Source organism: Hemitrygon akajei, chromosome 8 (genome assembly GCF_048418815.1).
Source record: "Hemitrygon akajei chromosome 8, sHemAka1.3, whole genome shotgun sequence".
NCBI lineage: Eukaryota > Metazoa > Chordata > Chondrichthyes > Myliobatiformes > Dasyatidae > Hemitrygon > Hemitrygon akajei.
In genome coordinates, this window is record NC_133131.1 from 44120245 (window position 1) to 44136107 (window position 15863).

The 15863-nt window shown below is 40.9% G+C and overlaps 1 protein-coding gene across 5 annotated transcripts in view; it reads left to right on the forward strand.

The window, feature by feature from the left end:
• Positions 1–15863, forward strand: part of lrwd1 (leucine-rich repeats and WD repeat domain containing 1) — a 70404-nt gene that overhangs the window by 39493 nt on the left and 15048 nt on the right. For all 5 annotated transcript variants that reach the window (XM_073053744.1, XM_073053741.1, XM_073053745.1 and 2 more), the window contains 2 exons: positions 3244–3347; positions 7310–7468. In XM_073053744.1, the coding sequence (XP_072909845.1) occupies positions 3244–3347; positions 7310–7468 (263 nt within the window). The remainder of the gene's footprint in view (positions 1–3243; positions 3348–7309; positions 7469–15863) is intronic.

Here is a 15863-nt window from a genome sequence, read left to right on the forward strand (position 1 = left end):
TTGGGGGGAGGTGTTATGACCTCGGCCCCCTCCTTTGTGAGAATCGCAAGAGCCCTAGTCAAGGGGGGGTCAACTGACCCAAGAGGGGGAGAGACGTGCTGAATAGACACAGGAAATGGGAGAGAGAGAGAGAGACGTGCGGAAGACCACGTTCTCCCGAGAAGCAGAATAAAGGCGATATTGACTATTGTCTCATGGAGAGCACGTGAAAAGCCCTCGGGCAAAGTGGGCTGGTTGAGAGAGAGATCGCATCACCTGCAACCTGATTGACACCTGCGATCCCGTGAAGAAGTATAAAGGAGGGTCTGAGGGGGGGACAACCCTCAGACGCACCAAGGAGACACCAAGGAAGCACGATACCGATTCCTGTGGGAGCGGGAAGCCATTTTGAAGGAAGCCACATGCGTTAGATTCCAAATTTTGAATCTGTGGCTGGAACCAACGGAAGACTGCTTTTAACTAACAACGGGGAAGCCTGCTCCCCTGATTCCAAGGATTTGCTCTGTAAAGACAACGGGCAAGTGTTTATCCTTTCTCAACCATCTCTCTCTCTCCACAACGTGAAACCCCAGCGGTTCCCAAAAGGGAAAAGCCTGCAGACTTCTGAGTGACTCTTTATATTTCAATTGGACTCAGTATTACCCCTAGACAACTATAGAGCTTATTTCTGATTGATTATTATTACACCGGTGTTCTGGATTGAGTTTTGACGATGTATATGATCTGAATGTTTTGTATTAACCATACGTTTGTGCCCCTTTTTGAATAAAACGTTTGAAAATAGTAGCATCCGACTCAGCTGATCCCGCTATCACAATAATCTTCTGAGGTCCTTGATTTTATATCCAGAGATGACATTCGCCAGCAGGATAGTCAGGAGTGGTGGGGGAGTCCAAGCCTCTGTGTTTCAATTATTCCTGTTAGGTATGGCTCAGCTTCAGCTCTTTTGTTTTCTTAAAGTGGAACTGCACTCGTGGACTGAGTCTGTAGTCTGGGATCCATTAAATTTGAGTACCAATAGATTTTTTTTTTAAAACTTCATGAAATGATGTGTCTGACTGAAATATCTATTACTGTGACTGCAGATTTTCGCTGTAGTAGTTCTGAACAGGAATATTTGTTGAACACAAGAAATTCTGCCGATGCGTAACATCCAGATGACGCAGACAAAATGCTGGAGGAGCTCAGCAGGCCAGGCAGCATCTATGGAAAAGAATAAAGAGTGGACGTTTCAGGCCGAGACCCGTCTTCAGGACTGAGAAGGAAGGGGGAAGATGCCAAAATAAAAAGCTGGGGGGAGGGGAAGAAGGCTAGCTGAAAGGTGATGTCAGATGGGCAGGGGAGGTCAAGGATCTGGAAAGGAAGGAATCGGATAGGAGAGGAGAATGAACTATAGGATAAAGTGAAGGAGGAGGGGACCCGGGGGAAGTAATAGGCAGGTGAGAAGAGGAATATTTGATTATTGCCATCAGAGCTGCACACAAAGAGTTGCTCCTTATCAGCGCCATCTTAGTATTTTAGAAGGTAATTTTAGAAGTATCTTAGAATACTGGATGAGTCTGTTTAATGCAAAAAGATCAGCTCAAAGACAAGCTGCTCACACAGATTTGTTTCAAGTTTTGGAAATTTGTTAAAAGGGATCAAGGTTTTAGTAAGCAAACACGAGGAAATCTGCAGATGCTGGAAATTCAAACAACACACACAAAATGCTGGTGGAAGGGTCTTGGCCTGAAACGTCGACAGTGCTTCTCCTTATAGATGCTGCCTGGCCTGCTGTGTTCCACCAGCTTTTTGTGTGTGTTGTTTCAAGGTTTTAGTAATATCATTATTGGTTCCAGCCTTGCCAATAGCTGTGGATTTCCCTTGCTGCTCTGCTTCGTAATCCATTGCCTCTCAGGACATTGTGCAATGAGCTGAAAAGCTTTTACACTGATACCCAGAAGCTTAATAAACTTTTGCCGCCTTCCTTATGGAAAATGGTGGGAGGAAACTTAGCAGATCAGATAGCATTTGTGAAAAGAGAAAGGGTTAACATTTCAGGATGAAGAATCCTCATACGTTCTATGACCTGCTGAGTGTTGCAAGCATTTTGTATTTTTCTTCCATCTCAACCTCCCAAACACCATTCCCACCCTAACCATCGACACCATTCTTTAACAAAAATTATCTTTAGGTATCCCTGTTATTCTAAATATATTTTTTCTCCCGTCAATAATGTCAATCCTTCTGTTTTCTAAGGTTAAATCTGGCATTGTGAACAATAAAGGAAAAATTAATTGGTAAAACAGTAGGATTAAAATTTATAATACATAAAGGACAAATATTTATGGGGACTTATTAGGTCCATTGGCAAGTGTCCCTCTTATTTTTAAATAACTTTTTCTACATGAGACGAGATCTTAAAATGTTCCCTATCGATGTCAGAATTAACATCTAAATATTGTTTAGAATCTTGACAAGCATTTGGCATGCTTCCTAGATGATGGTAAAAGGCTGCTTTCAGTATTTTGTGTGTAATATTTTTACATACTTCACTTTTTGGGGGAGAGTGGCCCATATTACATATTTGCCAAGTGATCCAACTTTGACTTTCCAGCAACACTGAACTTAATTGTTTTCTGTGAGATTGTTGTTGTGAGATTACAGTTCTTTTTTCCTCTCAAAAACTTACCAGTTGTATTTGAGAGGCTGAAAGTTGTTTCATAGAAGGGTTAGGTAGAGTATCTGAGGCCAATTCTCCAGTATTTATTTTTTAACTTAGAGATACAGCACAGTAGCAGGCGATTCTGGCTCAGCAAGTCTGCGCCAATTACATCCAATTAACTTACTAACCCCGACATCTATGCCATAACAGAGTAGGAGGAAACTGGAGTGACCAGAAATCCCACATGGTCACAGGGAGAATGTACAGACTTCTTACAGACAGCGCTGGGGATTGAATCCATGTTGCTGGCATTGTAAAAGTGTTAAGCTAACTGCTACACTGCTGTGCCAGCTTCTTAGCAGCCCACATGTATCTTTAACATTGCTTTTACTTAGTTCCAAAATTTGGAATTCAGCAATGTGAAATCTGCATACACATACTGATAAAGCACTAAGATTATGTTGCACAGTATCACTTAGTTTTTCATGTTGATACAAAAAGTAATAGTGAATAATCAACTTGTGAATGAATCTCATCGTATGGGTAAAACCCTTTATAGTGAAGTTAACTTATGGTTGTCATCTTGTTTCTTTTTCCAGAAACATTGAGATGGAATTTCTGTTTCCAATTTACAATAAAGAGGATGATGAAAACGACTATCATATTGTTGATACTTTAGCTTTTTGCAGTGATGATCTAATAGGTAAGTATCTTTAAAATCTGATGAAAATAATCAGAATTGTGACTAATATGGCCCTGCACAGGGGTTTGTTTAACAAGATTTCAGTATGTGGCATTATGTAACATATTGACATAATTGATATATGGTTATCGGATTGAAAACAAAATTAGTTCTCTGAGATATGTAGATGGTGACCAGTGGACCACCTCAGAGATTAATGCTAGGCTCCATTTATTCACAATCTAGATCAACAATTTCAGTCCAGATGACAGTTCTGAGCTTGCTGATGACATTAAACTAGGATTTATTTTGACTACAAACAAGAATGTAAAAAGCTTTCAAAGGTAAACAAGTTGGGTAAACGTGTGGAAAAGTGACAGATGGAATATAATGTGGAAAAACATGAGGTAGTCCACTTTGCGTGTCAAGAAAAAGTAGAAAATTTGTTAAATGGTGTGAAGTTGAGTGGTGTTTATGTTTAAAGAGGCAACAGCTGTGCTTGTATGCAAGTCACTGAAAGCAATAAGTGCAGAAGTGGTATGTTAGGCTTTATTATTATAAATATTTGAGTACAGGAGAAAGGAAGTATACATACAAGTGTGTGGGGGCTTCATAAGAATGCATTATAGATTGACTAGGTTGGTCCCACAAATTGCAGGTTGGTTTTATGAGGAGAGACTGAATTTGCCAGAAATTAGAAAAGTGAGATCAGACATTACAAAATATACAAAACTCTTAAAGGTATTGACAGATGGAGGGAGGATGGCTAATGAGTTGACATGAGGAAGGTGTTTTAAATTAGGGATGGATCACTTAGGACTGAGATGAGGGGAAGTGGTTTTGCATTTAAGCTTATCTCCTTTATCTCTATTGGTTCGATACCAGTATTTCACTTACCAATTTTAAAGCTCAAATTCAACCAAGACTCTGTGCACTGTGGCTGTGTCAGCTTTTGCTTTGGCTAGTTAGAATCCACAGAGAAGACACAGAAAACTTTGGCATAATAACTAAAAATGCAAACATAGAATGAGGCTCTATTTCAAATCCAGAATTTTTAACTACTTATGAGGATGAAGTTTACAAACTAGTTCCCTGATTATAAGGATTTGGTTAAAAGGCTCTTCCAAAAAGAAATAAAAGTTATCGTTGTTATGGCATGGATAGTCATGTTCAATAAAAATAGATTGGTTGATTTCTGAACATTGGCACAATATCCCTTGATTATATTTTAGTGCTGGAGAATGGTTCAGAGGAAAAGGTCAGCCATAATCCGAATCAGTAGTTTCCAGTGGCCCGGTGAACTACCTGCCCCTATTTAAATTTGCACATGGTTTGTGAAATTGGACTAGATATCAGAAGGCTATTAAGTTAAAAGTATTATGAAAGTACATGTACATCACCATTTACAACCCTAAGATTCATTTTCTTGCAGGCATACTCAATAAATCCATAATGTTATAATAACTATGAATCAATGAATAAAAGATTGCCCCAAATTGGTTGTTCAACCATTGTGCAAAAGACAACAAACTGCAAATATAGAAGAAAGATAATAATAATAAATAAGCAATAAATAACAAGAACAAGAGATGAAGAATCCTTGAAAGTGAGTCCATAGTTTGTGGGAACAGTTCAATGATGAGGCAAGTGAAATTACCTCCTTGGGTTCAAGAGCCTGATGGTTGAGGGGTGATAACTATTCCTGAACCTGGTGGTGTGATTCCTGAGGCTCCTGTACCACCTTCCTGATGGCAGCAGTATGAAGAGAGCATGCCCTGGGTGGTGGGGTCCCTGATGTTGGTTGCTGCTTTCCTGCGACAACATTTCATGTAGATAGGCTCAGTGTTGGGACATGCTTTACCCATGATGAACTGGGCCATATCCACTACTTTTTGTAGGTTTTCCGTTCAGGGGCATTGGTGATTCCATACCAAACCATGATGCAGCCAGTCAATATAGTCTCCACTACACATCTATAGAAGTTTGTCAAAGTTTTAGATGTCATGCTGAACCCTTGCAAACTCCTAAGGAAGTTGAGGCACTGCTGTGCTTTCTTCGTAATTGCACTTATGTGCTGGGCCCAGGGCAGGTCCTTTGAAATAATAACACCAAGGAATTTAAAGCTGCTGAACCTTGCCACCTCTAATAAGTATTGGAACACAGACCTCTGGTTTCCTGCTCCTGAAGTCAATAATCAGCTTCTAGGTTTTGCTCATATTGAGTAAGAGCTTGTTGTTATGGTACCACTCAGCCAGATTTTCAATCCTCTTCCTATATACTGATTTGTCACCACCTTCGATTCAGCCTGCAAACAGTGGTGTCATCAGCAAAGTTGAATATGGCTTTGAAGCTTTGCTTAGCCTTGTAAAGTGACTAAAGCGGGGGGGGGGGGGGTCGCTATTATATTTGCAGCAAAAGATTATAACCAATTCATCCTCTTTAAAGCTTATTTCTTTAATAAAAATAATTTGTTTAGCACAAGTTTACTGTACAATTTGTAAATTTATATGCCACGAAGCTGGGCTTTGTAGCATTCAATGTATCAATTTTATTGCTGCCAATTTGAATTCATAAAAGCACATTTGTACCCTGACTGCTGTTGTCTGCGAATCGATCAACGTGGTGGAACATCTGTTGAGAAAAGTCAACTGGGCAGCTGCAGTACAGCTACAACTCATTGTTAAGCTAACAAAAAGAAGTAGCACTTCCACATCAGCACTATAGTTTTAAAATGCCTTACTTGCTTAGAGATTTGTCTAGAGTTGTGCTTGCTAATTGCAGAAATATTGAAGAATATTTACGTCTTCAAGAAATAGTGTTGCTGAAAACCCTGTAAGAAATGCTTTGCATTTGGGCAATTGAGAGTGTGAATTTCTTTGATGGGTGCATCAGTAACGTTACAATGCTCTATCTGTGTCCTCTGGGATTGACTCATTCATTGTATTGTCACAATTTTCCTTCCCCTCAGTGTCTCCCTTCTTGCTGTCCAATAGGAAGATGATAAATCTCCCTCTCCTGTCCTACCGAGAATGGCATCTGCAAATAAGCGTAGAGTGTCACCGTGTCCTGGTGTGCCATCACTTGATGCTATATTTGCCCCTACAAAAAACTTCAATTTTGAGTGGCGCAGGCTGGCTCTGATAATTGCTGAATGGCTTGAACTAGACTGGCCACTTTTGAAATGGAGTCTGTGGTTTATAGTAATATGTCTGTCAGCAGTGTAATCCTTGGATCAATCGGCCAAAGTTTTTCTGGTCATCTGCAACAGAAGGGAGGAGACAAATTAAAGATTTCATGGGGGAAGTCAGAAATGGAAAGATAAGAGGGTTGTCATGTTTTGTTGTGGTGGAAGTAAGGACTGGCAAACTGAATCATGCAGGGATGGAGTTATGATGATGGCATCTTGATGAATGACCTTGGGGAAGAGAAAGGTTTGTGAGGCAGATGTTTATGCAAATATATGGGAAGCAGGCATATACCTACTGTAGGCTAAGATGGTAGGGAATGAGCAATCAGTAGGAATAGAAAAATGAACAGGGTTCCTAATGGAGAAAGATGATTGCTTCTGACTCTCCAGCAATATCTTGGGTAGTGTCAAATCCTTACCGCCAAAGCAGGTTTGACCTTCCAGTTAAGACAAAATGCAGCATTGTTATGGATTTATAAATGTAGAAATTGGCTTAAATGCAATTAACAAAAGTTGTGTGCTGATTGACGTCACAGTTCACATCCAATGGACTCTGTCTGCTTGTGCACAAGGCGGAAGTACGTAGTCTATTGGATGTGAACTATCAACAGCAATTTTGTCCTATTTCTGCATTGACATGAAAATGGTTCTTTTGACTCAAATGTCAGGTCATTCCAGCATCTTTCAAAGGCATGAACATATCATTTGAAATTATTTGTAATTTACTCAATTGATACTTCCTTAGAGATTACTGAGTTTATCACACTTAACAATACTTTGTCCTGTGATTGTACAGCTTCCAAAAGTTCCATGCAAGGCTCAATATACCTGTGGAGCTGGAGTAAGACCTTTAAAAAATGTAAGAAACGGAATACTAAAGTGCATGCAGAGATTCTGAGAGAGTTTGAATGGTCTAATACTGAACAGATGTACATAGCACTCGCTGCTTGTCCAGGTTAGTGCATAACCTCTCTGGAACAACATTCTTCCCATGCTTCAATTAATATTTGGTTTTGTTTTCTGCGCTTCTATTGTTATTGTGTAGTTGAACAGTAAAATGCTTTGATGGATTAAAGGTAAAAATGAAAATTATTACACCTCTCTAAATAGCTAAAGTAAAAATTATCTTGGTTGAGTTGTGTAATTATGTGAGCAGATTTTGATGACAGGTAAGTATAATATTAGGACTTGTATTTAGTTATTCTGTACAGGCAGTCCCCGGGTTATGTACGAGTTCCGTTCCTGAGTCCGTCTTTAAGTCGGATTTGTACGTAAGTTGGAACAAGTGGATCTGGTATTATTTAGTGTCAGTTAGTCAAACGTCTGTCTTAGTATATAGTATATATTTTACCATTCTATGCATATAAAACACTTAAGAAACATATGTATTCCAATAATGAAACCATTGCGTTGCTTAGTAATAATTGTAGCTTTCATCGGTGCAAGGCCTTTCACATGCTCCATTATTCCCACTTTATCCAATATCCTTTAAAATTGTTCTGATCGTTGACCAACTGTAGCCTAACGCTTTTCCAATGACCGATGGCATTTCACCTCTTTCCAAACGCTTTATTATTTCCACTTTATTTTCAATTGTGATCGCTTCTCATCGATGGAACAGAAACACTGCGGGTGGCGGGCCCCAAGCTCCACCAGCTCCCGAGGTCTGCTGGGTCCTAAGGACCACCACACTGAATTCCCCGGGTCCTAAACTGCACCACACTAAGACGGGTTAAATGGGACAAATGGGGGCTGTGCTGGGCTTGGGTATTTGATCCTCCACAATATTCCGCGTGAGAATTTAAACTGGAGGTGGCAGTGTTTTTTTTTTAAACGAGGTCGAGTAGCGAGCTCGGCATCAACCCGGCATGGTTTGATGGTACGGGAGTCACTGGATCGACATCAACCCTGCACGGGAGCGGTCTGTCACTAAATCAAACTGAGGAACCTCCGTTCTCTAGTTCTGCGCTGATCTGACTGCGCCACCAGCCAACCGGAACGGGGGTAGGGGGCGGGGTCAGGGTGAACCTTACTAAGAAAATTTTAAGCCAAATGCAAAGTTAAACACTCAACACAGTGTCAACGGCAATGATTTAAAATGGCGGATGGTGTCGCGATCCAACTTAAAATGGCGGACGGTGTTCTCCCTCCTCAGTTCGTAAGTACGAGTTGTCGTAAGTCGGACGTTCGTAACTCGGGGACTGCCTGTATTTATTGTATTTTGTTTTCTTTAGCTGCATGTAACCCCTAATATTGCTGGTTGGAGATAGCCTTATGAAGCCATTTGTTGGAACTTCTACTGTGATATCCATGTCTGCTGCAGGCATGACAACAGAACGGCGTTCTTCAAGTCCTATGAAACGTTAAGGTCTTTGTTAGATCAGTGATGAGCACTTCTGCTATAGCAGGCATTAGTACTCTTCCACCAATTGTATGAGATTTTCCACATTTTGCTATCATTTTGGAAATGTTATAAGAAGCAATGAGACCACTATCAAGGTCATTTTAGCTTTCTTGGCAAATGACTCGAGTGTGCAACACTTTTCGAATGCTTCTTTCATCTTCTGCAACTGAGTAATACCATAAGTAGCCTTTTCAGGGTGTCTTTTACGGAAGTGTTCCAGCAGTCTTGTTTGTTTATGCCTTCGTTAGGCAGAACAGTATTACAAATAAGAAACATGGGGCGTCACTGATGTGATGGGAACAGAGTAAAACTATACCCCAGGTATGTAAACACGAGGAAATCTGCAGATGCTGGAAATTCAAGCAACACACAAAATGCTGGTGGAACGCAGCAGGATGCTGCCTGGCCTGCTGCATTCCACCAGCATTTTGTGTGAGTTCCCAGGTATGTAACATTGTATTTCTGTAGTTTCTGTTTCTTAACAGGTTTTGAACTCAAGGCTTCACCGCCTTCAGACACAAAGAGATTGAGCCGTACATATTTATCCATCATTAACAGGGCTATATTGAAATAAAAAATTAACACAAACTGGGAATGCTTATCGGATGGCAGCAAGCTAGCGCAGATGGAACGATGATAGCAGCATGCAAAGAAACAACGACGCAAGGATGAAGACGATCACAACAGTGAAAATTATGTTTGGAATCTGCATGTTAGTCGGAGTAGAACTGGTGTTCAGCAAGCTACCTTTATACGATTCCAGTTAGAGTGATTGACCAATCGCGCAAGGTCCCATAATCCCCAAAGACGGTTCTTGACCGCACACATGAAGCCAAGGTTGCTTTGAACAATTCAAGAGGAATCCATGGAGTCAGCAGGTTCACTGATTCACTGACTGCCATGTGCAGAAGTTCGCTGATGACACGGCCATAGTGGGGTGTGTCAGGAATGGACAGGAGGAGGAGTATAGGAAACTGATACAGGACTTTGTGATATGGTGCAACTCAAACTACCTGCGTCTCAATATCACCAAGACCAAGGAGATGGTGGTGGACTTTAGGAGATCTAGGCCTCATATGGAGCCAGTGATCATTAATGGAGAATGTGTGGAGCAGGTTAAGACCTACAAGTATCTGGGAGTACAGTTAGACGAGAAGCTAGACTGGACTGCCAACACAGATGCCTTGTGCAGGAAGGCACAGAGTCGACTGTACTTCCTTAGAAGGTTGGCGTCATTCAATGTCTGTAGTGAGATGCTGAAGATGTTCTATAGGTCAGTTGTGGAGAGCGCCCTCTTCTTTGTGGTGGCGTGTTGGGGAGGAAGCATTAAGAAGAGGGACGCCTCACGTCTTAATAAGCTGGTAAGGAAGGCGGGCTCTGTCGTGGGCAAAGTACTGGAGAGTTTAACATCGGTAGCTGAGCGAAGGGCGCTGAGTAGGCTACGGTCAATTATGGATAACTCTGAACATCCTCTACATAGCACCATCCAGAGACAGAGAAGCAGTTTCAACGACAGGTTACTATCGATGCAATGCTCCTCAGACAGGATGAAGAGGTCAATACTCCCCAATGCCATTAGGCTTTACAATTCAACCGCCAGGACTTAAGAACTTTTTAAAAGCTATTATTAATGCTTTTTGAGATAGTGATTTAGATGCATATCATATTTTTTACTGAGTTAAGTATTGTATGTAATTAGTTTTGCTACAACAAGTGTATGGGACATTGGAAAAAAGTTGAATTTCCCCATGGGGATGAATAAAGTATCTATCTATCTATCTATTTCACTCACTGATTCTAGCCATCACTTTATCGTTGTACAACCTGTTTTCCATAGATGTATTGAGAAAGTTGAGAGGGTGTAGCTGACTTACCAGCTGTTAAATTGCAGGAACTGTACTTCAAGGGGAACTGTTGGGCACCCTGATTGCTAGTTTATGCATCCCCAATAACATTTGTTTGGTTGGTACGGTCGGATGAGATTGCCAAGTTTCAGATGTGTTGTGATGATAAGTGCTCACCACCTGCAACTTACGGTTCTTCCTGTGTTTTAGTGCCTCATCCTTTTCTTTGGAAGTGCCTGCTCTACTAACGGTCAGCCAGGTCTCGTGCCTTAAGTTAGGGTGCCGCTTAATGCCCCCCCCCCCCATGCCTTCTACTTCCCCTAATGCCCCCATTGGGAATCACTGACCTATCACCTTCCAGCTATCCTCCTTCCCTCTCCCCCTTTCTTTTCATTCTGGCATCCTCCATCTTCTGTTTCAGTCCTGAAGAAGGGTCTCGGCCTGAAACATCGACTGTTGATTCATTTCCATTGATACTGTTGAGTTCCTCTAGCATTTTGTGTGTGTTGCTTTGGATTCCCAGCATTTGTAGACTTTGTGTTTATGGTTTGCTCTATGGTATTAGTGGGTAGGTGGAATAATGTTCTGAATACATCATTACAAATATATGAAACAAAAATTCTGCCAATTTTAAAACAGAAAAAGATTCCCATAAAAGTTTGTAAGCCCCAAGGGTGTGGTTAGAATCCCTGCTTCTAAGCTGGAGTATAATACTCAAATTGAATGAGGGCTGTTTTGAAGAGTTGAGAAAGATTAGAGTTTTGGAAACGTTTCAGAGAAGAGCTTCGTTAGTGGGAAGAACGTGCAAGCATATACATGAAAATAAGGCAAATGAGACACAGGACAGGAAAATGTTCTGTGTATAAAATAGTGCTTTAAAGTTGTACTGTCTGAGGATCTGCATTTCTGACCCACAGTTATGGAACGTGTTTCCCTCCCTGCACTGACACAAGTTTAATTCACAGATTTCCTAACCAGTACATATTAAACATCAACAACTTTATTAATATTGAACATATGATGAAATCAACGAGCACTCCAGGGATTTAGCACTGAATTACTCAATTGCCAAAGTTTGCATGTCCTTCTCACTAACAAGGATCTTCTCTGAAATACATCCAAAACTCTACTTTTTTCTGACTGTATTGCCTTATTATGGCTGTATGTAACTGCAACACAAAAAAAGAGATTGGAAGCAAAGGCCATTTGAATGTTCAGGGATTAATGGCTTTGTAATTGAGATTTAGGCATATCAAATTGTGTCCTGGAGCTGATCTCATTTTCCTTGTAACTTCCTTCAACTCTCACTCTTTTTTTGTAGGTGATTTTAAATATGGTCGCACACAGTACTGGATAGAAATGTGGTCAGTTTTATTCAGAGTTGATCAAACAGGAGGTAAATAGACTGGAAAGTAGTTAATGTCTTGATTAAAGAGTCCACTCACAAGTGGTTACTGTCTCGACTAATGACACCTCTAAATGCATCCTTGCTGAGACAGAACCTGATGCAGTAGCTTTTTCTACTTCTGCCATCGTTTCTCTGTCCTTGTGGTTTGTTTAATATATCCATCAATCATCAATTGGGCCATCACAGCTACATGCAACAAATCTCTTCAATGGATTTATCTTGTCTGTAGTTCCCTAATTCCATTAACAGGTGCCACTAAAAAGTAATATTCATTTTGTATTTCTGTCCCTTTGTCACATTGTTTCTTAATTTTAGTTCCCAAAATATCTATTCATTGACATCCAGCAGTTTGATCATTTTAGCCCAACGTTCAAGTTTAAGCAGGTAAATATAATTTCAAAATTTGCAGATGTATTCTCCCAAATTTACTTTAAATTTTTAGTCAGATATAACAGTACTTCGTTGTAAAGATAGTAAAACTATATTTCCTATTGGCACTTTTTGAGGAGGTGTGGTGCGATGTGTTGGTATATAACAGGGCATATTGGGTTATCACCATGGGTATTAGACGCTATAGTGTTATAGACAATTCATCATAACCCACTTGCAAAATCAATTAAGAATTCAATGTTTGTCTGATATGGAATATATGGTTCAATCTGAGTTCTTCCCAGAAGATCCACACATAGATCTTTCCTGATTATGTATCTTGTAGTGACAAATTATCGTTTCCTGTACTTAGTGTCATCCAAGTAGCTATGTAAGAAAATTGAATCTGTTCCACGTAGAGACATTGTGGGTTATACAGTATAAAGAATATGGACTTGGTGCACTGTTATTGACTGTGCCCTGTCAGTGCATGCTCAATAATTTCCCCACTAAACAGTGAATGTCTGTGGTATGTTGGAGTGATCATGGAAACCTCATTACTGTCTCTAATCTTTAGAACATAGAAGAGTACCATCTCTTCATCCCAAGGTGTTATGCCGACCTTTTAGGGTCCTCAAATATCAAAATCAATCTAACACTTCCCTCCCATTTTTCTTTTGCTCATGTGCCTAAGGGTCTCATAAGTATCCCAAATGCATTTGCCTCTGCCTCTATCTCTACCCCTGGAAGTGCGTTCCATGTACCTACCTCTCTGTTACCTCTGAGGTCCCCTATCCTTTCCTCCAGTCACCTTAAAATTATACTCTCTTGTTTTAGCCATTTTCGCCCTGGGATAAAGTCTCTGGCTGTCCACTTGATCTATGCCTCTCATCATCTTGTACACTTCTATCAAGTCAACTCTCATTTTCCTTCATGCCCTAGCCCTCAACTTACCCTCATAAGAATCTTCTCTAATCCAGGCAGCATCTAATAATTCTCCCCTGCACCCTTTCGAAAGCTTCCACATGCTGCACGGAGTGGCATGGCAGTGTAGCGGTTAGTGTTCAGAGCGATCAACCCAGGAGTTTGTACATTCTCCCTGTGACCGCATGGGTTTCCTTTGGGTGCTCTGGTTTCCTCCCAGAGTCCAAAGATAAACTGGTTAATTATCGAGCTGCAACATTACCTTGTGGCTCCTGGAAATCAATCCTCCAACAAATAAAGGCCAATAAAGGTAGAATGCGGTTGTAGATGGACTGTATTCTGCCTGGAGGTTGGAGATCATTGGTGTTCCATTGGGATCTATTCGGGAACCCCTGATTTTTGATATTTTTATACATGATTTGGATTAGGAAGTGTAAGGGTAGGTTTGTAAGTTTAAATGCACAATTAAAACCATGCACAATTTTAACCACTATCAACTTGCGTGGCAACTTTGAGGGATCTATGGACATGGACTCCAAGATCCCTTTGTTCCTCCACACTGAAAAATCTTGCCTTTAACTGCCTTCAAGTTTGACCTTCACAAGTGTATCACTTCACATTTTTCCAGATTGAACTCCATCTGCCACTTCTCAGCCCAGTTCTGCATCCTATAGATGTCCCATTGTAACCTACGACAGACTTCTACACTATCCATAACTCCCATTAACCTTTGTCATCTGCAAACTTACAAACCTACCCTTACACTTCCTAATCCAAATCATGTATAAAAATATCAAAAATCAGGGGTTCCCGAATAGATCCCGATGGAACACCAATGATCTCCAACCTCCAGGCAGAATACAGTCCATCTACAACCGCATTCTACCTTTATCCAAACCTGCCCTTCACAAAGCCATGCTGACTATCTGCTTATAAATCCTGTCTCTTAGAATTCTCTCCAGTAATTTTCCCACCATTGACATAAGACTCACTGGTTTGTAATTCTCAGGGTTATCCCTGTCCCCCTTTATTGAACAAAGGAATAACATTTGCCATCTTTCAATCTTCTTGTACTGCTCCAATGGCCAGTAATCTCTTCCCCTGCTTCCTCTTGTAACCCTGGATATATCCAGTTTGGCCCCGGGAATTTATCTATCCTAAAGTTTTTCAAAAGTTCAAGCAAACCCCCTTTCTTAATGTCAACATGTTGTAGTGTATCAGCCTGTTTTACGCTGTTCTCACAAATGTAGAGGCCCCTCTCACTGGTGAATACTGAAGCAAAGTATTCATTAAGGACCTTCCCTACCTCCTCTACCTCCAAGCACATGTTTCCTTTTCTACCCTTAGTCCTACCCTGACTAAACACCCTCCCGTTCCTGATGCATGGGGAGAAAGCTTTGGGGTTTTCCTTAATCCCACTCGTCAAGGCCTTTATTCATGCTCCTTTCTAGCTTTCTTTAGTCTATTTTTAAGCTCTTTCCTGGGTAACTTGAAAATCTCGAGAGGTCAAAATGATCCTTGCTTCCTAAACTGTAAGTATGCTTCTTTCTTTCTCTTGACTGGATGTTCCACATCTCTTGTCAGCCATGGTTCCTTCTCCCTACCATCCTTGCCTTGCTTCTGTGGGACAAACCTATCCGGAACTCTGTGCAAGTGCTCCCCAAACAATCTCCACATTTCTGTTGTGCATTTCTGAGTATCAAATCAAGTTTAATTACCATTCAAATTATACATAGATACAGCTGAACGAGACCGTGTTCCTCTGGAGCCAGGGTGCAAAACATTCAAAAATACAGGTTTCCCCCCGCTGTTCGGAGGTAGAGCGTTCCTTTGAAATGGTTCGTAAGCCGGAATGTCGTAAAGTGAAGAAGCAATTACCATTTATTTATATGGGAAAAATTTGTGAGCGTTCACAGACCCAAAAAATAACCTACCAAATCACGCCAAGTAACACATAAAACCTAAAATAACAGTAACGTAGTAAAAGTAGAAATGATCTGATAAATACACAGCCTATATAAAGTGTGGAATACTTTTCTGCAATTATTGCAGCACTGTCCACCGTAGCGAAAATCTCACACAAGAACTCTCGGCAGAAAGACACGGCGCAAGCGCTCTCGGCAGAAGCACTCAATCCAGTAACCTTTAAGCTATGAAGCTGCCAAATCATACCAAAGGACACAAAAACACACAGCCTATATAAAGTAGAAATAATGCATGTACAGTGTAGTTTCACTTACCGGAATCGGGAAGACAGTGAGCACACTGATGATGGTGTGTTAGGCTGAGTTGTCGGAGGTTGGGCTGGTGGGAGGTAGAGGAGACTGGGGTGTCATCTCATCGTCGTCTGTTTCCATCAGGGCAGGCAGGTCACCTTCTATGTCTGCTTGCCTTGATGTCA